The sequence below is a fragment of the Suncus etruscus genome, chromosome 14, assembly GCF_024139225.1.
Source record: "Suncus etruscus isolate mSunEtr1 chromosome 14, mSunEtr1.pri.cur, whole genome shotgun sequence".
NCBI lineage: Eukaryota > Metazoa > Chordata > Mammalia > Eulipotyphla > Soricidae > Suncus > Suncus etruscus.
Genome location: NC_064861.1, coordinates 36201011 through 36227505, shown reverse-complemented (window position 1 = coordinate 36227505; position 26495 = coordinate 36201011). Strand labels below are relative to the sequence as shown.

The following is a 26495-nucleotide window of genomic DNA, read 5'->3' as shown; positions in this document are numbered from 1 at the left end:
CAAATATGTGTATAACAGTGTTTATAGCAACCTTATTTGTGATGACCTAAACTGGGAAATGACTCAAATGTTCATTAATTATAAAGGGAATGGAAAACAAATCATGGCATATCCATTCAGTACAATACTATATTTCTCTGTTTTACATAAATAAACTATTTCACATGCAGCAATGTGGGTTAGTATAAAAATAAATATGCTGAGTTAACTAAGGCAGATCAAAGTATGTGTCATCTAACTAATTTATATGAATTCTTAAAAATACAAACTGATTAGTAATGATAGACATACTTTCCTGCATTGTTGTGAGATTAAAATAGAGATCCCATAAACTATTATGAATGTTTAAAAAATACAGTTTCTCTATATATGTGCATCTGTGTTTGTTGCCCACTGAATAGCATGATTTATTTTATTTATTTACTTTTTTCCAAAACCTTTTATAGTCTAAGGACACACAGGCATCACAGGTATTGAGCAGTAAATTAGATTATATCAGGAAATAAGCTACTAGTTTTGCTGAGAGTACAATAGAAGCTGATGAAGTAAGTTGGATGATAAATGGGTGGATTTCTCCTAGCATGTTGCTTCAAATAAATTCTTAGTTACAAAATATAAATATTAGAGGTTGGAAAAATATTAAGACATATACCTTGCATGTGGTTAACCTTTGTAATACCTCACTGACATGATTCCCTACACTTCAATGAGTACAGCCATGGAGTTCCCCAAGCACCAGTGATTATGACCCTCGATACCCCTGCTCAACTAGTGAAGTGTCTCAGCTAATTCCTGTACCACATGGCCCAAAGGAGCACCCAATCTCCAGCCCTTGCATGAAAAGACTAGTCTGTTTAGCCAATAACATCTGGAAGAGGATCCTTGAGCTTCCTCAACTGAGCATCAATTGGAAAGCACTAAAGTAAAAAATAAAATAAAATATAAAAATGTAATAATACTTTCTAAAATCCACAAAACTATTATATTACACTTACATTATGTACCCTCAAATAATTAAGAGACTTGAATTAAGAAAAAAAGCCCTCAAGTTTTGTCAGTTTCTTACTTATGTGATCTCATAATCAATCTCCATTTATCTGTAGATTTACTCACACTTCTCCCAATCTGATATATGGAAATACACAAAAAAAGTAATTTGATTATAGGCTTTGGCTTTTGTCACGTTCCCTAGTCAGAGCAGCTTCATCAGGTATTGTGCCAAGTGCCAGGAGAAATGGCAGCACCTTGAAACTGACTGGGGCAGATCTATGATAAATAAATAAATAAATAAATAAATAAATAAATAAATAAATAAATAAATAAATAAATAAATAAAATAAATCATGCTAGGAAATAAAACCTCCTGACAGAGGAGCTATGTAAGGGGATCTGAAGTTGTGGTTAGGGTAATGTTGTCAGAGTCAAATTCAACCAGCAGAAGGGTCGATGCCTCTCCTTCCTTCCTGGCATCTCTTTCCTTAACATTCAGTTTCATATGGCTTCTCTGGTGATGAGGATGTCCTAAATAACTATCCATCAGTATGCTTTATTATAAAGTTACAACATTTTGGAATTGCTTTTCTGATCATTTGTTTTTCCTCTTTTCCTGACACTTGGCTCACCACTCTCTTCTTTCTTTATGGCTTCTTTATGGCTTCTCCAATAAACATTTAGCATGACAAATTTTCCACAGACTTCACTTTGTAGGAGAGTAGAATAAAGTGCATGTGCTCATCTTACAAAATTGGTAAAATTCTGAAACCCCCCCAAAATAATAACTCATCCATAGTTCCAATAATTTTAATATTTGAATTTTAATAATTTAATCATTATTAATTTAATAATTTTAATGTTTTAATATTTTATGATATCTTAGGCTACTGGGCTTCCTGTTCCTCTCTTTTCTCTCATTTAAGCAGGAGAATTGAGGCTGACAAGAAATGGCTTAACATAAATGGCTGAGAAAGGACTTAACAAGTCCTTAACAAGGACTTAACAAGTTCATAAAGAAGACACTGAGTGAAAAGATAGTAAATTAAATGACAGGATCATAGTATTAAAGTGACTTGATGAACAAAAGAATATTAGGTTGCCAGAAGGTTTAGCACTAGGGAAATTTCCTAGGAAGGAAAATTCTGTAATCTTTGAAGGTAGGAGACTAAAAACAGACAGCAGGGACTGAAAACAGAGACTCTGGAAGTCAGGAAGGGCTCTCGGTAGGAAAAAAAAAAAAACTACAAGAAAACTAGAAAATTTATTAAATGCAAAATGAGATAAAAGAAATAATTCTAATGACATTTATTGTGCTTTTAATTATATAAGACATTGTACTTTGATTTTCATTAGAGATTGTTTAGTAATAGGAAAAATAAATTGTAACTAAATATATATAATATGTAAATACATTTATAATAAAACACCTGTGAGAGAGATAGACACAGAATAGTCTCATTCATCTATGGGATTTAAGAAAAATAAAAGACAGTATTGTAATAACACTCAGAGACAAAAGAGATGAGGGCTGGAAGGACCTGCCAAAGTATGAAGCTCACCACAAAGAGTTGTCAGTGCATTTAAAGAAATAACTACACTAACAACTATCATGTCAGTGAAAGTGAGTGAGAGAAGTAGAATGCTTGACTTGAATACAGGCAGGGAGTAGGGAAGGAGGGAGATGGAAGGCACTGGTGGTGGGAAGGTCGCACTGGTGAAGTGGGGAGGTTCATTTATGTAACTGAAACCCAACTATAAACATGTTTGTAATCATGGTGCTTAAATAAAGATATTATTTTTAAAAATAAAAATAAATAAAACATCAAGATGTTGTAACTTCTCTAGTCATCTTTGTTTTTGACAAGGTGTATGAGTGAGGGGGTCGAGGGAGCATGCTGGAGCAGCTGCCTTAATTCTATTAGAAGAAGGCACAGGTTGAAGATAAACAAGTTCTCCTGGATAACCCATCATTTAGCACTAGAACACCTGCCCATCTTAGCAGAAATAATTGTTGTAATTAAGTTCTTGGGCATAAGAATTTTCATGCTAGCAAAAATATAGAAAAATAAAACATGCACTCTGAATCTCAGAAATGCTTCTTCTCCCTCTAATCCATCTAACATTAAGAAATTTCTCTCAAAAAAAATTTCTCTCATGAAAATCCTCAGAAAAATTTAATGAAACTTTGGAATATTGTTAATTCCTAATATAAGTTGCCAAAAAGAGTTCCTTTGAGTTATCTCATTAAAGAATGAATGTTCTAGTTCTATGTAGATAACTTATCAAATAGCAATAAAGCTTCCTTTCAATGATAAAAACTTTATATGAATATTTATTTCATAATACATACTGCACCAGCATTGATGAAGGTATTATAAAATATTTGGTTATAAGTAAACTGGTTTTAAAAAATGACTTAAAACTGACTTAAAATTCATGTATAAAAATATTGTCTTTGAGATCCTGATTGGAATGAATTTCTTTTAAGCATTGCTTATAGTTTGTGGTAAAAAATAACAGTTATATATTTGATTTGTTTGAAAATTGTTCTCAAGACTATTATTATAAGATTGCTTATTTGGTGCTATACAATTTTACACTTCAGGAAGTGTTTGATGTGTTCAAGACATGTGGTAATGTTTATGGCCCCCAACTTTGTAAAGGTACTCCACGTCTTTAATGACAAGTTCATGAGTCCTTGTGAGGAATATTTTAGGGGTATGATTGTTCATTAATATAAACAAACAGAAAACAGATTGTAGGAAGAGTAAATTTCCCCTTAAAAGCCACTCTATGATCAGGACTAAAACCTGAGCAAGACCCTGCTCTTATACAGAATTAGAAAATATGATGTCTCTTAACCTTTCATTATTCTCATCCTCAACTTTGGGGCACACTAACACCCTGACACTGTCTTCTCTACCCCATCCAGATCCATAAGCTCTACCTTCAGTCATGTACTCAGAGATTCTTAGCTCAGTGTAAACAGTTGTCAGGTCATGCTTTGCTACCAACATAGTCTCTTTTGGTGCCTTTTCAGACCTCCATCCTCTCTCACAATCTATAATCTCACATTATCTAAACTATGACCACTATTAGAGTTTATCTGAGGACAACTGAAATAAGTAATTTAATTGCTCACTCAGAATTCTAAGTTACTGCGGTAAACACCTATGGGTGCAAGACAGATATCAGGGTTGAACTCACAGTACTATTTGTTCACTTTGCTTTGAGCTAATTAAGACTTCATCTGTAATAATTATCAGGTGTGCACAAGAGCAAGAAAGTAGGTTAGACAAGAAAGAAAAATTAAAAAGTGGGAAAAAGGGTAGAAAAGCACATAAAATATAAAGCAACATTATTTTGTGTGTTGAATTACAATTAGGTACAATACCTATTTTCAAATGGCATCAGAGATAAATTGAAATATTTTTTGCTGATGGGGAACTTACAAAACATTGCATTGAACTTGAACAAAAATAATGTTGACAGATATCTTAGTTTATTTGCATATTTATTTCTCCTTATTTTTGCTAGATAACGTCCCTCATTTGCAACCACCTCTTACTGTCTTTTCTCCATTTTTAAACAAAATTTTTTTTGGTTTCTGGGCCACACCCGGTGACGCTCAGGGGTTACTCCTGGCTATGAGCTCAGAAATCGCTCCTGGCTTGGGGGACCATATGCAATGCCAGGGGATTGAATCAAAGTCTGTCCTGGTCAGCCAAGTGCAAGATAAATGCCCTACCACTGCACCACCACTCTGGCCCCTAAACATAATTTTAATAAATAAATATGTCTATTTACATGGTTCTCTTTGGCACTACTTGAAGGCCAGTACACAGTTTCTGGAAAAAAATAGGAGCAAGTGCATGGGCTGTTACAGATATGTGTATGATACTGCTAGCTGCCTCGAGGTTGTCTTTGATTTCTTATTTTGGGGTGAGGTTTTAAGGCACAACATTGGTTTCTGACAGTATGAATTTTGGCAAAATATGTTTGCAGTTCTAAGAAGTCAAACTCCTACATTTGTGGCTGACCTGAGATGGATCCATTTCGATTCCCGCATCCCATATAGTCCCCTAAGCCTGCCAGGAGCAATTTATGAGAGCAGAGCCTGGAGTAACCCCAGAGCACAGCTGGGTGTGGCCCAAAAAACAAAACAAACAAAAATAAAGAAACAAAAAGACTAGTGGATACATCCATGGTCCTAGAATTTTATGTAAAAAAAAAAGAAAGAAGAAAGTGAGAGAGAGAAAGAAAGAAAGAAAGAAAGAAAGAAAGAAAGAAAAGAAAAAGAAAAAAGAAAGAAAGAAAGAAAGAAAGAAGGAAGGAAGGAAGGAAGGAAGGAAGGAAGGAAGGAAGGAAGGAAGGAAGGAAGGAAGGAAGGAAGGAAGGAAGGAAGGAAGGAAGGAAGGGAGGGAGGGAGGGAGGGAGGGAGGGAGGGAGGGAGGGAGGGAGGGAGGAAGAAGAAAGAAAGAAAGAAAGAAAGAAAGAAAGAAAGAAAGAAAGAAAGAAAGAAAGAAAGAAAGAAAGAAAGAAAGAAAGAAAGAAAGAAAGAAAGAAAGAAAGAAAGAAAGAAAGAAAGAAAGAAAGAAAGAAAGAAAGAAAGAAAGAAAGAAAGAAAGAAAGAGAAAGAAAGAAAGAAAGAAAGAAAGAAAGAAGAAAGGAAGGAAAGAAAGAAAGAAAAGAAGGAAGAAAGGAAGGAAGGAAGGAAGGAAAGGAAGGAAAGGAAGAAGAAAGAAAAAGAACAAAAAAGAAGGAAGAAGAGAAAAGAAAGAATGAAAGAAGAAGAAAGGAAGACAGAAAAATAAAGAGAAAGAAAGAAGGAAGGAAAAAAGAAAGAAGATAGTCATTTAAGATCACAAGTTTTAGCAAAACTTTGTAAAAAGTTTTTAGTCTAGGCACTCTAAAGATGGATTTTCAACAGATGTTTATGCCAATCTAATTGTTTTCGAGAATGATTTTTAAATTGCGCAACAATTTTGTGATGTTTTGTGAAGAGTTCACTGTTTCCTAATCTGTTTACAAATAATCTTAGTTTTCCTCTCTCCTCCCTCCCACCGTCCCTAACCCAACATCTGGAGGGAGAAGTGGAGAAACTCTCTCTCTCTCTCTCTCTCTCTCTCTCTCTCTCTCTCTCTCTCTCTCTCTCTCTCTCTCTCTCTGTCTCTCTCTCTGTCTCTCTCTGTCTCTCTGTCTCTCTCTGTCTCTCTCTCTGTCTCTCTCTCTCTGTCTCTCTCTGTCTCTCTCTCTGTCTCTCTCTCTGTCTCTGTCTCTGTCTCTGTCTCTCTCTCTCTCTCTCTCTCTCTCTCTCTCTCTCTCTCTCCCTCCCTCCCCTCCAATCCTATCTTCTTAATTTTCAGACTCATTTTTCGTTTATTGCAGTATTGAACGGATCCCCTCCCCAGCACCTCTTTCCCCTCTTTCTCAGAGTCCCAGAATCCTCTACTGGGGACTTCTCTTTCGAGAACAAAGTGCCCCCACCCCTCCCCGACTTGGCCCACTTGGCACCATGGGGCTGTGGTCCGCGAGGGAGGAGCTGGCGAGATAAGTTGGGATTAGGCTGTTCTCCGGCTGTTCCCGGGGGACTTGGCTCCTAGCCGGGAGGCGGGCGGAGGGCGGCTGATGGCACATGAGGTGTGGGCTGATGCGACACCGATATCAGGCCATAAGGAAGGGAATTTGGGCAAGAAGCAGGCTGCTACCTTCTGCCCTCGCGGAGGCTCCCCGGGAGTGCTTCACGGAGACCGGTGAGTTCAAGGGGGGTTTCTGGGACTCCTTGTTGGGGACCCGGCGGTGTTGCCAGGTGCAAAGCTCCGCAGGGCTTTGGGGGGAAAAATAACTGGGAGGAGCCAAAAAGTGGCCCCAGATCCTACAAGGGCGCTTCTCAGCTATCATCACCTTATCTTTTCCTGGCTGGGATTTGGCTTGCAGGTTGCAGCAGCTGGTGAGACTAGCCCGAGGACCAGATCAGCTGCTTCCAGATCTTTAAGTGACAGGAGGGTGTGGGAGGAAGGATTGCTTAGGGCCCCAGAGGTGTGAGAATTGACTCTGCGTGCAGGAGAGGTTTAGGAAGCACCTGAGATAAGCAGACAGACAGGGTGCAAGCTACCTGCCTTTAGAGTTCCAGGGACTCCGCGAGGTTCAACAGTTGCCGAACTATGGGGTACAGGGTGTATTTCACACGAGATCCCATCACCCTTCAGCTGCCAGGTGATCCAGCCTTTGCGACTTTTGATTTTTTTTTTCCAGAATCCCACTCCAGCCAAGGCCTGAACTGCAGGCGATAGCCCTAAGCACCAAATCCAGCTGTTCCCTCACCAAGCTCTGAGCCTACTAAGAGACCAGGTAAGGGTTGGTGTCAGCTGTCTCTAGCCCAGCGGCCCCATGTTTCTAACATGGTTCTCAGGACTAGGCGCTGGAATAGTCTTCCTGCACTTAGTGCAGAAACTTGCCTTCCCTTACTTCTGGCAAGACTTTTGGTTCCTGCTGAAGATAGTTTGCTTTGGAATTCATCTGCAAATGTACAGCAAAAAAGAGCAGCTATTTAGCATGTTGGATAATTTCCTTTGCCATGTCAAGAAGCAGCCCCAGAAACCATTCATCATCTACGAGGGAGACGTCTACACCTATCAGGACGTGGACAAAAGGAGTAGCAGAGTGGCCCATGCCTTGCTCAACCATTCCACGCTGAAAAAGGGGGACACTGTGGCCCTACTGATGAGTAATGAGCCTGACTTCCTCCATGTGTGGTTTGGCTTGGCCAAGCTGGGCTGCGTGGTGGCTTTCCTCAATTCCAATATTCGTTCCAACTCTCTGCTGCATTGCATCGGCTGCTGTGAGCCCAAGGCCCTCATTGTGGGCGCAGGTAAAGTATTGGGTATGGTCTGCTTATGCACAGTGGCTTCTGTCATCTCTCCCACCCACCCACAACTTTTCATTAGAATAGTTCACGAGTGTTTGATGAAGAGTGCATTGTGAACATATAAAACAATTTTACAGTTCTGTGGATGGTGGTTGATATCATCCTCTATTGTTTAGTAATTATCAAGATTTTCTGAAAGCTCTTATGTCAACTATGATGGTGGTGCCATGTTTCTGCCATTTTGATGGGAAGAGTGGGATTTTGGGCCACCCTAGCACTGCTCAGGGGCTACTCGGGTGTCATTCCTGTCATGTGTCTTATCCCTGTTCAGTCTCTCCATCTCTGCTGTTGATACTTTTAGTGAGGGATGAAACACAAAGAGAATTTTTAAGTCCTAAATGGGCTCAGACATGACCAAAAAATGTGATGGGTAGGAAAGTTACTTTGACAATATTATAAAATGAATAGATGCCTCTGATAATGAACACTATCAAGATGGACTACATTGGCAAAACAAATGTACTCTGAAGTCCCTGTAGATTGCATTCTTCATTTCGATTCTTTTCTGCACTGCCAGCTCCCACTGGCAGTCCATGGGAAGCTGTGGCAGGCTCCAGGACCCCTTCTCTCTCTTGCTTCACATCCTCTCTGTGCATCACTTCTTTTTAGTAAGCTCTACATTGCTTCTTTCTCCCCCTGGAATTGTCTTAGGTGCATATGTTGACATCAAACTAAGAAAGAAAAGACCCTCAGTGCCTAATTAACAAAGGGCATAGGAAGACGGGTCCTTTAACAAAATGAAATTAAAATATGAATGTTTCTTGTTATGATCTAAGTGGTTTTGTGCATGTTCCTTTTGCATGACAGTAAAAAGGAGAATGAAGAAGCACTACAGCAAAAAATACTTTTGTGAAAAGAGAAGCATATAGGATGACTTGATATGTATTAATATCTCATGTGATGATTCTAGGTTCACACACCAGAGTAGAAAAAGTCATTAATTTATACATGACTGCTTTCTAAAGTTAAAAATTTTAAGGTAACATTTATTGTATAATAATTTCACATCACAAAAGAAAGGATTAGTCATTAAAGATTTTTCACTTAGCTCTGTCCAGTTATTCTACCAGCTCAACGTGTATGACCTGATAGCATAAGAAAATATGTATGTTGGGCCGGAGAGATAGCATGGAGCTAAGGTGTTTGTCTTGAATGGAGAAGGATGGTGGTTCGAATCCTGGCATCCCATATGGTCCCTGAGCCTGCCAGGAGTGATTTCTGAGTATAGAGCCAGGAGTAACCCCTGAGTGCTGCCAGGTATGACCCACCAAAAAAAAAAAAAAAAAAAAAGTAAGCTCAAACACTGACTTCTCTTGTTTAAGCTACAAGAATGAAGAAAACAGAAAGCATTTTGTTTGTTTTTGGTTCATTTTTTTATGCAGTGGTCATAGACTTCAAAATTGAGATTTGGTAGCTCATTTTAGGAAGAAACTAAATCATGTGATTGAAAAAAATATGCCACTAGGGCATAAAAATAATAGAATAAATGAGTCAGAGAATTTTGGTAACATGGTGAACACTGTTTACCAAATTTGTACAGGGATAGTGAGAAAGTAATGCAACAAGAAAAAAATACCACAGTTCAGCATAGGATATGTTCCAGGTTTCATTAGCTTCTAACTCAAATCTGAAATTCTGTTTATAACTTGATAAAGACAGATATTTAGAAGTGCAAACTGAGCAAACCCATAAACCCATAGGAGCCCTAAAAAAGATGTCTGTGAGTGCAATGTTGAGGTAGATTGTAGAAGTGTGTCTCGGCAGGTCTCCTGAGGTAGTCCTCATCTAGTGTATGAGGTTTAGTTACCTCTCAAAATAGAGCATTTAAACTTTGTTGCTTAATTAGGTCCAATTAATTTTGCAATTTTATTTGTGCCAACTTTTCTCATGCTTGCCAATAACTAATTGCATTGTTCCCTTGTTTTGTTTTTAACACCTGCAATCAGTTTTTTAAAAGGATTCATTTTATTTATTTATTTATCTATTTATTTATTTTGATTTGGGGGGGGGCATACACAGAAACTCTCAGAGGTTACTTCTGGTTCTGTGCTCAGAAACGACCCCTGGCAGGCTTGGGGGACCATATGGGATGCCAGGTTTATCCTGGGTCGTCCACATGCAAGGCAAAGGCCCTACCACTGTGCTATTAATCCTGCCCATGAAATCGGGTTTTGTATATGAAAGTCACTTTACCACATTTCATGGAAATCTTAAACATTTATCAATGGTTTTTAGTATGCCTCCAAAATATATGGTACATGTTTTTCAAAAACTCTTGGTCTCTTGAGAGTAATCAAGTAAACATCATTTCCATTTACTTTTCAGAACTTTAAATGTCAATGGTTTTAGATTCTCATTTGATATTTCTGAAGGAGAAACTATTATTAAAGCATTGTATTTCTAAGGAGTGTGCATTCATGTGAAAAGATAGGCCTAAAGGTTGAGATGACTAAAGAAATAGAATAGAGCTTAAGGCACACTTGATCTTGGTTTGAAGCCTAAAATGACAGGCTGCTAAACTTTATACTGTGTTGCCCTGGAGGCCCTGAGTACTGAACCACTGGCCTGAGAATCTCCAAAGGGGTTGGGGTGGGCCTGGATCTCCTGAGGACTGCTTGGGTGCCCCCACCCCTCTCCTCAAAAAGAAAAAGATAACCAGACCTAGATGTCAGTTAGGGTTGACATTGTCTTTTCTGTGTGATTAAAGATAAGATCCTAAATTGCCTTGAGTTTGACTTTACTTGTTAAATGGTGATAATATTACCTACTTCCCTGTGCAGTTCTGAGGATTAAATGACCTAGCTCTTGTAAAGTGGCTAGCTGAGTGCCTGGTATGTACTAACTAGGTCCTTGGTGAATAGAAATAATTGCTTTTATTATAGAGTCACTTGAGACTTTTAATAAGGGATCTCCTTTGGATTTGGCTGCAACAGCCTAATTTCACATTAGCTTTAAAGAATACTAGTCAGTATCTCATTTGCAGTACTTTTCTCTGGTATGGTTTAATACAAGTTTATTTTCCAGTGTATGTATATGACCACCTTCAGACAGGTTTTACAGGCAGGCCATAGACATTTCAGATAGTATCTTACTACTACTTCAGTAGTAAGATTTCCAACTTGTCAGGTGTCTGATAGTTCTCCAGGAAGAAGCCACAATAAAGGATATGCAGCTAAGCTACTAGGCACATCTTATTTTTTTCCTTTTGTTACTAATCACAAAAACAGTTGCCACTGATGGAAAGCAGAGTGGAAAGCATGTCAGTTAGTGATGATGAGAGTAAGGTTCAGGGTTGTATTTAAGAGAGTAAGAAAAAGAAATTTACCTAGTTGTTTCCTGGTTGACATAAGTTAGTACATGGCAAGGCAAGATTCAAATCTGATCTCTGATATAAAAGTCTGTTATAATATATAGTCCAGATACCTATGGAGCTGTCCATTTCTTTTTTACTTAACTATGAAAAATGTATGCATTATCTATGAAAATAAAAAGGGGGGTCTGAAGGGACCAGAGAGCTAATACAGCAGGTAGGGCACTTGCCTAAAACCAGCCAACCCAGGTTCAATACCTAGCAACCATATGGTACCCTGTGCACCACCAGGAGTGATTCCTGAATGTAGAGCCAAGAGTAACCATTAGACATCACTGAATGTGGCTCCCTACCCCCTCCAAAACCCCCAAAACCCCAGTAAAATAAGGGTGCAAAAAAGAAGAGAACAGATTTTTTTATTCACAGGAAAAAAGAAATATTAATAAAACTATGATTCCTTCCCTCATAAATGAAAACTCAAAATGAGACTTTCAAAGAGGACCATATATGTGTAGTTTATTTTATAAGATGGGCCAAGTACTGTTTACAAATTTCCCTGAAAACCTTCAGCATTTAAAGAATAGTCTTAAATGAAAACTGATCTCCCACCTTCCAAATATTTTAATTTTGATACTGGTAATTGTGCCTCCTGCTAAGATCATTATCCATTTATATATGCATCTATTTTAACAAAAAGGGATTGGGATGTTTATATATAATATATCAATGTAGGTAACTATGTCTTTTGACATATTAGTAATTTTTTAAATAATAGTAATTTAATAATAACTGGGGACAAAGTGGTAACACAGTGGTAGGACATTTGTCTTGCATGTGGCTGACCCAGGACGAAATCAGGTTTGATCTCTGGCATCCCAGATGGTCTCCCAAGCCAAGAGTGTTTTCTAAATGCAGAATCAAAAGTAACCCTTGAGCACCACCCAGTGTGTCCCAAAAAGTAAACCAAACAACAACAACAACAAAAACCCTAATAACTCACTATGATTTCTTTTAAAAGCCCTTTGCTTAAAAGCATCTTTTACTTTATAACCTGTATTTCTTCAAGCTTATGGCTGTGCACAGTGACCTAAGGGAATTAGAAAGTTCTCTTTGCCAGTTTACCAGTAACTGCTTCGTGTTTTTGACATCAAAACCCTTAAATTCTTGAACTTCAGAAACTTATTTTAGGGGCCGGGAAGGTGGCGCTAGAGGTAAGGTGTCTGCCTTACAAGCGCTAGCCAAGGAACGGACCACGGTTTGATCCCCCGGCGTCCCATATGGTCCCCCCAAGCCAGGGGCGATTTCTGAGCACATAGCCAGGAGTAACCCCTGAGTGTCAAACGGGTGTGGCCCAAAAAAACAAAAAAACAAACAAAAAAAAAAAACAGAAACTTATTTTATGTTTAGTTTCAAAAACTCAGAACTGAGCACAGAGGGGAGGGTTCAATAAATATTTATTGTCAAGATGAATGATCTGATGAAAAATGAGGAGGTGCATAGAATCATCCAGTAACTTAAAGTATTAATATATATATATATATATTGGATTTTGGGCAACACCTGGTGATGCTCAGTGATTACTCCTGGTATGCATCAGAAATTACTCCTTGCTTGGGAGACTATATGGAATGCTGGGGGATCAAGCCATGATCTATCCTGAATCAGCCGTGTGCAAGGCAAATGCACAACCACTGCACCACCACTCTGGTTCAAAAATATTAATATTTTTAAAACATATTCAAAATGCATTTACCTTCCTTCTCTATTGTTGTTTTGTTAATCTCACAAACCCTTGTCATTAACAAGGGTTGCATTATTTACATAGTTGTATACGTTGATTGAGGTGTACCAGAGATGGCCCACTTGGAGTATCAGACACTCAGAGCTTCTGAAATCATATTCAGGCATGTAGGGTGATGCATGAGATTCGAATCACAGCTTCAAAGGCCTTCGACTTGAAAAACAAATGCTTTTTAATTATGAGCTATTCCTGATACCCACAGTAATTTAATTTTTTGTTTTTCTGCTATGGCCAATTAATTGCCCCTGAATTGTTTTCCATTTGTGAGTAGTAACATCAGTAAACTTTATTGTTGTTGTTGTTGTTTTTGAATCCATTTTTTTAAGTTAGAGTGTTTTATATTCACTAAGTTTCCATAAAGCTTCATTTTCACTTTCAGAAGTGTATTTTACTTTTCTTCCCACATGTAAAATACTATATATAGGGAATTAATGTATATATTGTTGTTTATATACACGTGTATATACATACTCATTCAACTTACCCTGAATACTCTCACTTTAGATCCAATAACATATATGGAAGAGTCTTGTATTTCTAGTCACAAGAAGTAAACATTCAGTGTTGTTGGCTCTATAATCTTGCCCTTTGCATTTTCATGAACTGCCACATTCAGACTAGGCCTGATTAATTCTTCAGTTAACAATTGAGACATTGTGATTTTCCAAAGGACATTCAACCATCAAGGCATCAGCTTTTTAAAGTTCAAGGGAGTTAGACAAGAAAGAAAGACCCTCTTATTCTTTAAAGAAAGTGATGTGTAATCACAGACATGAGATATCTCCCAGATAACTATTATTTTCACCAGGAACTGGGAAAATCTTATATACATCTATTTTAACTTTTTAGGTACCGTATTTTCCGGCGTATAAAACAACTTTTGAAACAAAAAAAGTCAACCGAAAATCGGGGGTCCTCTTATACACTGAGTATATCCCGAAAAATGTTTCAATATGCCGCTAAACGAAAATTGTCTGAATATTGCCACAAAACGAATTTTCCAACTCGATCCTGCACCAATCACTGCAAGGTTGCTCGGACCACCTCTCTAACTCAGCCAATCCAAGCAGGCTTTTGATGCATGCAAATTAGACAATGTTCTGTACCCAAACCTACACTGTAAAAAGCCTGCTCAGATTGGCCAGCGTCAGAGAGGAAGTTTATTACAGTATGACCTCTGAACCTTTGCTTGTTGTGATTGGCTCACTGTGGTACATACAATTGCAGCACAGGAACGTTCTGTCTGATACAGCGAATATAGGCCTAAACCTATGTTTTAACTGCAAAATTAGGGGGGTCGTCTTATACGCCCAGTCGTATGGTAGTTCTATTTTTTACTTGTAGTTGTAGAAAAAATGGTTGTTTGGATTATTTTTTTTTCTATTTAGCCTTAAGCTATGTCAAAGATGGCCTCAATTCTAAAAGAAAGGAATTGATATTGGTAGCAGTTTAAGTGGTTGGATGGCTCACTCACTTGAAAAGGTTTATTCTTCACAGATTATAGAGATTTTGATCGTGAGATTATTTGTAGAACTTTATTGATGTATATTTAACCTAAGAGAATAATGTTTGAGTATTGCCTGGAGGAATATGCCTCCTCAGAGAAGTGTCAAGTCTGAATGAAAAAAAAAAAAGACATTTTAAGATTAGGCAGATAGGTCTAGAGTACAGGCAGGGGTTGGGTGGGGAGGAGGGAGATTTGGGACACTGGTGATGGGAATGTTGCACTGGCGATGGGTGGTGTTCTTTACATGACTGAAACCCCAAAACAGAATCATGTTTGTAATTAAGGTGTTTAAATAAAATATTTAAAAGAAAAAAAAGATTAGGCAGTTGTGGATTTGAATCCTAATATTGCCATTAACTGGCATCTAACACATAATAGATAGTGAATGTTATGGGGAATAGAGGCGATGCATATTAAAGGGGATGAAGACCACCTAAGTATTCCATAAATGGTTATTTACAAACTGCTCTTAAGGTGGTCTTAATGCAAGATGCTAGAGACATACCTGCAGTTTTTGCATCTCTCTAGAGTTTACAGTGGTTACTGGGCTAGATGGAGGAAGAGCCACATGTCAAAGTACCTGAGAAAACTGCTTTTAACCTACTCTGCTTCCTTTTTACACTTGCTTTCTTTCTATCCAACCCCCTCTTTTTTTTTTCTTTTTTTTTGGGGGGGTCACACCTAGCAGTGCTCAGGGGCCACTCTTGACTCTATGCTCAGAAATAGTCCCAGGTAGGCTCGGGAGACCCCATGGGATGCTGGGATTCAAACCATGATCCTTCTGCATGCAAGGCAAATGCCTTACCTCCATGCTATTCTCAGGCCCCCATTCCCAGTAATTCTTTTATTTTTGGGGGGGTCACACCCAGCAGCGCTCAGGGGTTACTCCTGGCTCTACACTCAGAAATCGCACCTGGCAGGCTCAGGGGACCATATGGGATGTCGGGATTCGAACGCCGTCCTTCTGCATGCAAGGCAAATGCCTTATCTAGATGCTATCTCTCTGGCCTTGTTCCCAGTAATTCTTGACTGGGTTTGATAACACTGTCAATTTTATCTTCTCTTGCAGAGTGGAGATTTCTTTTTTCCATTGGTAACAAAGAAGGAAGGGATCTATTGGGATCTGAGTCTTCCAGAAATAGCATCTTGGGTTTGTCTTTTAAGAACATAGAATTGAGTGACTGGAGAATTAATATTTCAGGGGTTAATGTGCCCTGCATGTGGTAGACTCTAGATTTTTTTCCTATCCCTGGCCTTATGGTTTCCTGAGCACCACTAGATATAGCCCTGAAGGTCCTCCATGCACACCCAGAGTGTCAGGCACAGCCTAGCACTGTTGGACCCAAACAGCACCACATTCTTAGCTAAACATAATGCTCCCTGGTTGGCTGAAAATTGCTAGCAGTGGCTTCTGGACCCCTTGAGACTAGTTTAGAGTCCTTAAGAGAGTATGTGTGTATGTGCTATATGTTATTTATATGTTATCAATGTATATGTTATAAATATATATTATTTATATATATAAGCTTATATATATATAAACTTGTGTATATATACACTCATTCAATTTCCCCTGAATACACTTACTTTAAATCCAATAGTATTTTGTGTCTTAACATATATAGAAGGGTCTTGTTTTATAGTATTATATATAATACACATTATTTATACAATGCTCTTGAGTCTATCTTTGTCATCTTTTTATGGGCTTATTTTTCCCCAAAATGAATTCCCACCAGCCTTTTAAAAAATTATTTTTACAAATAAATCCCATCATGTTTTGCACTCCTACCTTGTCACTAATCTCCCACCCCACAGGTTGCCTTAATTCTGCTGTGAATTGGTTTAATTTTTAATATTGTCCATAAGTTTTAATATTGTTCATCATATTGTCCAAAGTTTTATATCCTACACATAAATCAGGCCATCTGATTTTGTCTCTTTCCTTTTATTTGTTTTGTTTTGATGTTAAAAATATCCAAGTGGCCCTTGGCAGAAATTATGTTACCAATCTCAACTTTAGACCTTTGACAACTAGCTGAGAATTAGAGTTCCAAATGAATGTTTGTCTTGTGTTCTTCTATATCAATAGCAAGAGCCATGGTTTGCCTTGGAAATAGTATAGTGAATTCTGCTCCCTGGAAGTACTCCACAGACTTTCACAGATTATGGAAACCAAGTCTGTTTTTCAGACAAGGTTTTCATTCCTCTGTCTTTCAATATCTCTGATCCCTTCTTTTCATTCCTTGGCCGTCTGCTTAATGCATTTGAAAGAGTATTTAATCATCAGTATAATCACCCCAAAATGCAATCATAGTTGTAATATGAAATACACAAAAAGCCATCATTTACTATGGGCCAGTTCTGTGTCAGGCGCCATGATGAATGCTTTGTAGATACTATTATTTGATTCCACAATTGGAAGAATGAATTTCAAGAAGTCATTTTAAGGTTGAGAAAGCAGCGACTGAGGGTGAAGTGGCTTGCCTACATTCTCGTGTTTATTAAGTGGAAAAAGAAGTTTGTGGGGCTAAATTGTTTTGGTTGAAAGGCTATAAGCAATCAACCTGTAATTCATTATTTTGCTTACATTTTGGAGGTTTAAGACACAAGGGCTCAGCATGTTGGATCCCATTCTTGGGGTAAACTCCCTGTTTCCCAAGTTTGAACTTTTTCTAGTCTTCAGATCTTTTTCATAGACTCCAGTCTCTACATCTATATTGGAAAACCAACATTTTTTCTCCTAATTTTTGTCCTAATTTCCTATTTGTATCATAACAGTGCATTTGGTGAGGGTAGAGAGCAGGGAATCATATCAGGTGTTTGGAACCTAGTGTCTGTGTATTTCTAGATACCTGATCTGGCCTTCTGCACAGAAACCGTGTGCCCCAACCCTTTGAGTTATTCCTCCAGCTAAACAATACATTTTGACAACCTGATTATAAATTTTATCTTGATGTGGGGAAAGTAGCATGCAAATGATTGAAAACAATGAGAAATAATGGAAAGGTTGAAGCACATAACTTGCATGAGGCCTGGAGTTCAGTCCCCAGCCCTGCATGGGCCCAGCACCAGGAACCCCAAGCACTCCCACTTATGTTTTGTGGAGTCTCCAGCACCTCAAGGTCTCAGCAGCTCTTCATCAGCATGCCAAAGACTAAACTTCCAGGTTCACATTTCCCAGCCAAATATCACCAGGAATTGCTGCCAGACCCTAAGAAATGCTGAGAAGACCTTTTCAAAAACAAAGCTGAAATAAGTGAAACTTTTATGTAAGAATCTAAAAGTATAAAGTAAGAGCATAAAATCAATGCAGAGAATTGAGAAGTACAAATAACACAGATATGTCCTAATAATGTGAAAGGTAAAATTTATTTTAAAAGCATATTAATTATCAATTTATAAAATATCTCTGAGTTACGTACAATGAACTAAAGGTCTTAAATTCCAGAGAGCAGATTTTGAGGTTCAGTGTGGTTGCATTAAAATGCAAGATCTGGGGCCGGGCGGTGGCGCTAGAGGTAAGGTGCCTGCCTTGCCTGCGCTAGCCTTGGATGGACCGCGGTTCGATCCCCCGGTGTCCCATATGGTCCCCCAAGCCAGGAGCGACTTCTGAGCCCATAGCCAGGAGTAACCCCTGAGCATCACCGGGTGTGGCCCAAAAACAAAAAAATAAATAAAATAAAAAATAAATAAATAAATAAAATGCAAGATCTATCAGTCCCTAACTTTGTCAAGTTAATTGTTCTGTCTTCCAATTGCCTTCCAAATATGATGCTCAATCTCATTAAAATGGAAAATAATATTTATAGCAATAACTATTAGATGAGTACCATTACTAATACATTCATGAGAGTTGACCTGATATGAAGTGTTAGCGTGAACTTTATGTTATGAATTGCTTTCAGACATTACATAAGCATCATTTTTCTTAGAAGCCATTGCTAGCCTGCACATGCTTTTTAAGAAAAACCAGTTGAGCTGACCTGATGTGAGTGATAGTTCTTAGCGTGTGTGAAGTATAACACCTTATTTGAATTCTGTGTAAGTATTGTTTTGCTGTATACAAAAATCATTTATACTTGAATTTCATATTAGGTGTGCTCATGCATATATTTTAAAGTTTAAATGTATGCCCATATGGTAAAATTTACTCTTAAAAGTATATGCTAGATTTATGTAAAATAAAGCTTTTTTTTTTTTGGTGCCAGGTGATCAAGGGGCTCATGGGTATTAGGCATGTGCTTTACCACTGAGCACATCTCTGCCCCTTTTGAGCATCTTTGAGGCAATCTGAATAGCTTATTTTCTATTGTTCATTGGAGCCTGTCACTGCTGATAGGAGATCAATTCAGGTTCTAATGTAGCTCTGAGCTCTCTCTCCCTTACACACTGAAACTTACTGCCCCTACAACACTACTGTGCATATTCTTTTTCTTCTTATGCTTTATTTTTGTTTGGGAACACAACTGCCAGTGCACTGAACACACTCCTGGCTCTGTGCTCAAGTATGGTAGACTTGAAGGACCATCTGGGGTGCTGGGGACTAAATCTGGGCCAGCTGGATGCAAGGCAAATTTTCTGCAAGGCAAACTCTCTCTCTAATCCTTCTCTTACTTTTGGAGGCTTTTAACCTTTAGTTATCTTTATCCAGAGAAAATGGCATCTCTGAATCTCCTGATTTTACTTTTGGCTCTGCCATCATCTGTAAGTTTAGTGTTTTTATGGTCTCAGCCAGGTACGGGGATCTCTTTTGTATTAGAGTAAAATTAAATAGGAACAAAAACAGGTGCATCTTTGGAATGATAAACTACCAAGTTGTATTTTAAGGAAAATGTTAAGTGAGTACTTTAAAACAGAACCTAAAAGTTTTCCTGGGTTTGTAAAATAGTATAGTGGGTAAAGCACTTGCCTTAGCACAGTTTAACTAAGTTCAATCCTCAGAACCCCATATGGTCACCTGAGCCTTCTAGGAATAATCCATGAGTAAAGAGCCATGAGAGCGGCCAGATAAGATCCCTTCTTAATAGAGTTTCATTTTATAATTGGTGGAAAACCCATTAGAGGTGCTCTCCAGAATTCCATTTCCAGAATTCCATCTGAATTTGCTCATTTGCTTGATCAAGTGATAGTGGGATTTTCCTTTAAGTTGGTCCTGTTGGTACAGAATCCCATATTGCCTGTGGTGCTACTCTCCTTAAAAAGGAAATCAGCACACATTTACTTTTCATCCTTGTTTCAAGACACAAAACAAAGTACAAGATGAAAGGTTTGAAACGCTGCTTACCTGTTCCTAATGTTTGTTTTTCAGATTTGCTTGAAAGTATAGAGGAAGTTCTTCCAAACATCCCAGAAGGAATCAGTGTTTGGGCAATGAAAGACTCAGTCCCACAAGGCATAATTTCACTCAGTGAAAAACTGAGCACAGCATCTGACAAGCCTCTACCACGCAGTCACCACTTAAGTACAAACCTCGAATCACCTTGCCTGTACATCTTTACCTCAGGAACAACAGGTATTATCCATTGTTTCTCTCTCTCTCTTTTTTTTTTTTTTTTTTTTTTTTTTTGGTTTTTGGGCCACAGCCTACGGTGCTCAGGGGTTACTCCTGGCTGTCTGCTCAGAAGTAGCTCCTGGCAGGCACGGGGGACCATATGGGACACCGGGATTCGAACCAACCACCTTTGGTCCTGGATCGGCTGCTTGCAAAGCAAACACCGCTGTGCTATCTATTCATTGTCTCTTAACATTTAAAAGCAAAGAAATGAGGTTGCAAAGCAATAATCTTGGACCAACTTCTGCCATGTGTGGTCCTCAAACAACTAAGAAAGCGTGCATCCTATATTTCTCTGAATTTAGAATTCTCAAGCTTGGATGAAATGAGTTAATTGCTTTACTCTTAACTTGGCAGCTGCTGTATTCACTTAGCCATTGTCAAAGTTGTTTGAATTATGGCACTACAAAGGGCACTTGAGTGTTGGAAGACTTTGGGAATAGTGGAAACAGTGAAATATGTCTGATCTCTTTGGTGAAATTTTTGTTAGTAACCTCTGTCCTTTAGATACTAGACAATGAATATATTAAATGTTTATTATTCTTTGGTACTTAAAAACTTATTTAAATTTGAAAAGGATCTCTATCTTCTGTGTAAAGTATTGAATCCTGAACACAATACATCTATAGGTGCAAACTTGATTTTTTTTTTAGGGTAATTGGAACTTGTGGCAATCAGAAGTTCTGAAGGCAGTATCAACTTGGGAGAAAACATATTCTAGAATCAAGTAAATAATGTGTCCTTTTCAGAGGTTCCCAAGTCTATTTGGTCTACTGTTCTCTTTCCAGGAAAAGTTACTCAGTATCTACCTCGAAATCTATATTCTTTAACCAAATAGAAAAACACCACCAGCAACAGCTTTACCCAAGGCCACTGCTGTATACCCTGCATCATTTCTGTATCATCCCATAGTGGGGGGGGAGGCATTTTAGGAAACAATTTTTGCATAAGCAACAATAATGAACAAATAGTAAAACCGCACAAATATCTTAATAATTGTTTTAAATTGATTTTTAATTTTGAAATATGGAATGGTATTTACAATAGGCTAAATTATCATCTGTAACTAATATCAAGATGATAGATAGGCATGAAAAGAGATAAATTATACATATTAAATTATTGTTGCTGATTTCTTATGTACCCTAATATTGTAAGCCAAGTTACTATTCATTGATTAAATAGATTTTTGCTACTTTTTTGTTCTTTTTTCTTTTGATTATTTTACTATTTGGATCCTAGTAATGTCTCTTTAAAACTGGGGTTAGAATGTAATTTTGACCATGCTTTGATAAATTACCTGGAAAATACTAATATGTCAACAGATTATCAGCATAAATTCATTGTGGTATTTGACTTTGTCAGAGAGTATATGGTTTTGGAATTGACAGGCTTTGAAACATTCCTGCAAAAGGTACTTAAGTAATTTTTCATTAAGACTGTTTTCTCGGAGTCGGCCCCGGTGTCCCATATGGTCCACCCCCCAAGCCAGGGGCAATTTCTGAGCGCTTAGCCAGGAATAACCCCTGACCATCAAACAGGTGTGGCCTGAAAAACTAAAAAAAAAAAAAAAAAGACTGTTTTCTCCCCTTTTCACCCCAAAGAACAGGCCAAAAGATACTATGAATAGCTTTTGTTGCTCACAATAAAATCCAGAATATGTTCTACATCTACACAATAGGCCGAAAGCAAACCCAATACCAGATTTTTCCCATATGTTACTATTTTGTATTAGTGTTGTGTAACATAGAGATAAGCAAATTTAAGAGCTAAAAATATTATAGAAAAGTTTCATGCTCATGTCCCTATTTTCCATCCCAAACCAACAATATTCAATAATTTTAGATCTTTCTTTGTGCAATCTTCTCTATATCTCTAAATAGAATAGGTTCTCTTACTAAATGTTTAATTGATACTGCACCTAGGGGAACATTTCCCCAAACCTCACCCTCCTCAGGCTTCTGAAGCAAACAAATCAAAATCACATAGATTAGTAGGCTACAAAGAACAAATTCAGCACACCTAAGAAAATTTTATGTGACTGTCATTTCCTTTTTTTTTATTGCATTATTTTTTTATTTTTGAATAAGTGGGTTACATATCTTTTTTGTTTTGTTTTGTTTTGTTTGTTTTTGAGGCCACACCCATTTGATGCTCAGGAGTTACTCTTGGCTAAGCGCTCAGAAATTTCCCCTGGCTTGGGGGGACCATATGGGACGCCAGGGGATCGAACAGCGGTCCTTCCTTGGCTAGCCTTTGCAAGGCAGACACCTTACCTCTAGCGCCACCATGCCAGCCCCTTGTTTGTTTGTTTTTTTTAATTTCTTTTTGTTTTTTGTTTTTGTTTTTGTTTTTTTGGATTACAGATCTTTCATAGTAATATTTTAGGTACATATTAACATTGAATCAGGGGAATTCCCACCACTGAGGCTGACCTCCCTCCCCCTCATTCCCAGCATGCATCCTATACCCTCCTTCTTTACTCCCCGGGCTACTAGTATAAGTGTATCTAGTTTGTTGTAGATTGGGTATCAATTCTGTTGTCATTGGCTTTGGATTTGGTGTTCAAGTCTGATCATTTTTATTACTATTTAATAATAATACAGTTGTTTGGACTTGGTACCCTCTGTTATTTTCCTCTCAATTTGAGGGCAGAGCAAGATGGTTCCAGTTATGTAGTTCTATTTGAAAAAAAGAAAGAAAGAAAGAAAGAAAGAAAGAAAGAAAGAAAGAAAGAAGAAAGAAAGAAAGAAAGAAAGAAAGAAAAGAAAGAAGAAAAAGAAAGAAAGAAAGAAGAAAGGAAGGAAGGAAGAAGGAAGGAAGGAAGGAAGGAGGAAGGAGGAGGGAGGGAGGGAGGGAGGGAGGGAGGGAGGGAGGGAGGGAGGGAGGGAGGGAGGGAGGGAGAGGGAGAGAGAGAGAGAAGAGAGAGAGAGAGAAAGAGAGAGAGAAAGAAAGAAGAAAGAAAGAAAGAAAGAAAGAAAGAAAGAAAGAAAGAAAGAAAGAAAGAAAGAAAGAAAGAAAAGAAAGAAAAAGAAAGAAAGAAAGAAAGAAAGAAAGAAAGAAAAGAAAGAAAGAAAGAAGAAAGAAAGAAAGAAAGAAAGAAAAGAAAGAAAGAAAGAAAGAAAGAAAGAAAGAAAGAAAGAAAGAAAGAAAGAAAGAAAGAAAGAAAGAAGAAAGAAAGAAATAGAATGGGGTAAAAATGTCACAGGCCAAAAGTGAGCAGAGTCCTTCTAGACTAGAGGATCTAAACATCAGTTTTGGGAGAAGAAAGGAAAAAAGGAAGAGAATCACCACAACAATACAAAAAGAAAAATCAAACAAGAAATCCAAAGAGCACTACAGCGATAGATACATGCACCACACAAAATCACGCTTCTGAAAAAAAATCAAAACAGAGCACAAAAAAAGAAAGGAAACAACAATGACAATAACAAAACCAAAAAAAAAAACAAAAGAACAAAAAACAAACAAAAACAAAAATAACAAAAACAAAAGAAAAAAAAAACAAAAAAAAACCTAAAATTTGTGCTGGTTCTTTTCTTTTTTCTTTCCTTCTTCATAGGCACAGTAAATATTGGGGAAATTAGAAAGGGAATTCCCTTGACCTAAGTGATACAGGGTTTCTCTGCTGTTGAAGTATGTTGTCATGGGATTAACTACAGACTCCATGTATGTTCATTTACTCTCCCCTAGATCCTTCTGTGATGTATGGGAGACCTATGCTCCATTATGAGTGCTAAAATCAAAATTCTGTATCAAGGGATCTTGGTATCTGCACAGGTCAAGGAATGGAGTTTATGAAGAAGTTTATTTTATTTTTTTTTTTTTTACAGCTCTAGAAGTTCAGTTTCTTCATTGTCGTTTTAATCAGTGTTCTGTAGTTGGTGGTTTTGGTCGTTGTGCTGAACCTAAGAGATGGAGCCTAGAATGGCGTCTTTCTTTATGCTTCCAGGAGACCCGTTCAGTTGCAGTTGTCTCAGTCATACCTTTGGAGTTAGAAATCTTAGTTGTTGTACAGATCATAGGTTGAACTCTGGACTAGGGCAAGATACTTTCTGCCCATTCATGGTTGTCACAGTCAGTCATCTGTAGATAGCTATCTTGGCTTTTGCACAGATCAAAAGATGACAAGTCGTCTGATTTTGTCTTATCGTTAGATGGTGAGGTAAAGACAACCTGCTCTTAGGTCCCATTGTTGGCATTATCTCATTATTAGGATATCATATCAGAACTGGATCATGTTGGCGTCAGAGCAGTATTAAGGATGTACCAGAGGGAGTGTGGTTCCTGGAGCTGTTGTGGGAACTATGTCGTTTCTATGTCTGGAATCCAGGGTTCAAGGTTGGACAGTCAGATATAATCTCCTAGAGTCTAAGTTGTGTCCACATAACACATGCTTAAGGTAGAAAGTGCCCTTGTATTGTAAAAAAAATAATGTAAGTTCTTATCTCTAGGAGATAAGAGCTTGTTTTTCTATGTAAAATTTCCCCTTTTTAGTATGCCTTTGCAGGAAGAAATGGTGCTACTTTATATTGCTGTAGTATTTGGGGGTGGAAAGAGAAGATGGCAAGAATAAGATAAAAAAATAAGAATATATACATATATATATTCACACACACATATATAAAGAAAATGAAAATTTTTAACTGAATTAAAAAAATAATTAAAGGAACAAAGTGATGCAGGAGACTACCTTCCATTTGGGGGTAAGCATGTTATGAGATAGTATTATATGGGTCTTAAGCTTATGTTATGTTGAGAGCATAGGGTTCCCCTTTGTCTTTTGAGCTTCTCCTGTGGGGTGTGGGATCCAGGGTGCATTTTCATCCCACACCCTGGTCTTCTTGAGATTGAGAAGAGACTTGCAGCAGAGAGGTCTTTGCAATAACAGGCATCTAAGAGATTGACCATTAACATGTAAAAAGGTTCTGAATTCCCAGGATTTTGGAGGTGTTTAGTATGTTACTGAGCTTTCTAGGGCTTTCAGAAAATTTAACAAATTTTTGTTTGTCCTCTGAATATTTTTAATGGAAAGGTAATAATAACTTTATCTAGGCCACACATTGTATTTGTTTATGTTTTAGGTGTATTTAAATACAACATTCATTTCTAACATTATATGGGTTCAGGTGTGCATTTTCATATAGACTACATTAGAATATTCACCTTTGCACTCTCTCTCTCTCTCTCTCTCGCTCTCTTTCTCTCCCCCCTCCCGTGGTTTTCATTATTTCTAATGAAGGGATATTATAGTTATCATTATCACTTTATCTCCTTTCATCACCCAGTTGTTGTCCAGAGTAATCAGTTTCAAATATAGTGGCACCACTGTCTCAAGCCCTTTTACCCCGGGCTGAATTCCAGAATATACCTTGCAATTCTAAGGTTTGCAAACTGGAATGCTGGAATCTCTATTCCCTTGTTGGTTGCTGCTGCTTTGTATGTCGTCTGTTGCTGGGCTACGTAGATTAACTCTCAACATGCATTGCCCTAATCTTTTTTTATACCACTGCCTTTCATTCTTCTCTAATCACATGCAAATGGGAATAAAACCAGGGTTCACTCCTGGTTGGGATTAGAGTCCATATATGGTAATGGAGATTGAACTCAGGTCAATCACATAAAATGCCACACCCAGAGGCGTTCAGGAGTTATTCCTGGCTATGCACTCAGAAATCTCTCCTGGCAGGTTAAGGGGGGGATAAAAAAAGAAAAGAAAAAAGAATATTCACGGGGCCAAAGAGATAGCATGGAGGTAAGGCGTTTGCCTTTCATGCAGAAGGACGGTGGTTCAAATCCCAGCATCCCATATGGTCCCCTGAGCCTGCCAGGAGCGATTTCTGAGCATGGAGCCAGGAGTAACCCGTGAAACCCCTGAGCGCTGCTGGGTGTGATACAAAAACCAAAAAAAAGAATATTCACCTTTGAAAGTCTGGTTCTAAATTCAGATGATCTCTAATTCATATTTACCCATTTCTATCCCTTTTTTTCTGGTAATCTTTGGGGTTATAATCTAAATGTGTTTTTCTTTAATTTAAAAATGTTTAAGTGTGATTCATTTAATCCTTCATGCCCCACCTATGAATGAAATTAAACCATATTTTTCTTTCTCCTTATGAATTATTCACTAAGAAAAGTCTGAAAGTGCCAATAGATTGTTGCAGATGACAGGGTTTCTTTCTTTTTTTTTTTTGTACACCTCAGTCTTATTCCATTATGTATAAATACTACATTTATTTGTGTTGTCTTCGTGCATTTAAATTTTTTACCTTTTGGTGTTGTGATCAATGTTGAGATAAATATGGGTGTACAAATACCTCTTCCAAACAATGTTTTATATTATTTGTAAATACCCACAAAGGGGGTAACTGGATTATATAAATTTGCATATTGACACTGTAA

General features: G+C 37.8%; 1 protein-coding gene across 1 annotated transcript in view; it reads left to right on the top strand.

Annotated features, from left to right (window-relative positions):
* The first annotated feature begins 7383 nt into the window (after positions 1-7383).
* SLC27A6 (solute carrier family 27 member 6) overlaps positions 7384-26495 on the top strand; it is a 64302-nt gene continuing 45190 nt past the window's right edge. The window contains exons 1-2 of the mRNA XM_049786738.1: positions 7384-7864; positions 19851-20054. Of these exons, the coding sequence (XP_049642695.1) occupies positions 7384-7864; positions 19851-20054 (685 nt within the window). The remainder of the gene's footprint in view (positions 7865-19850; positions 20055-26495) is intronic.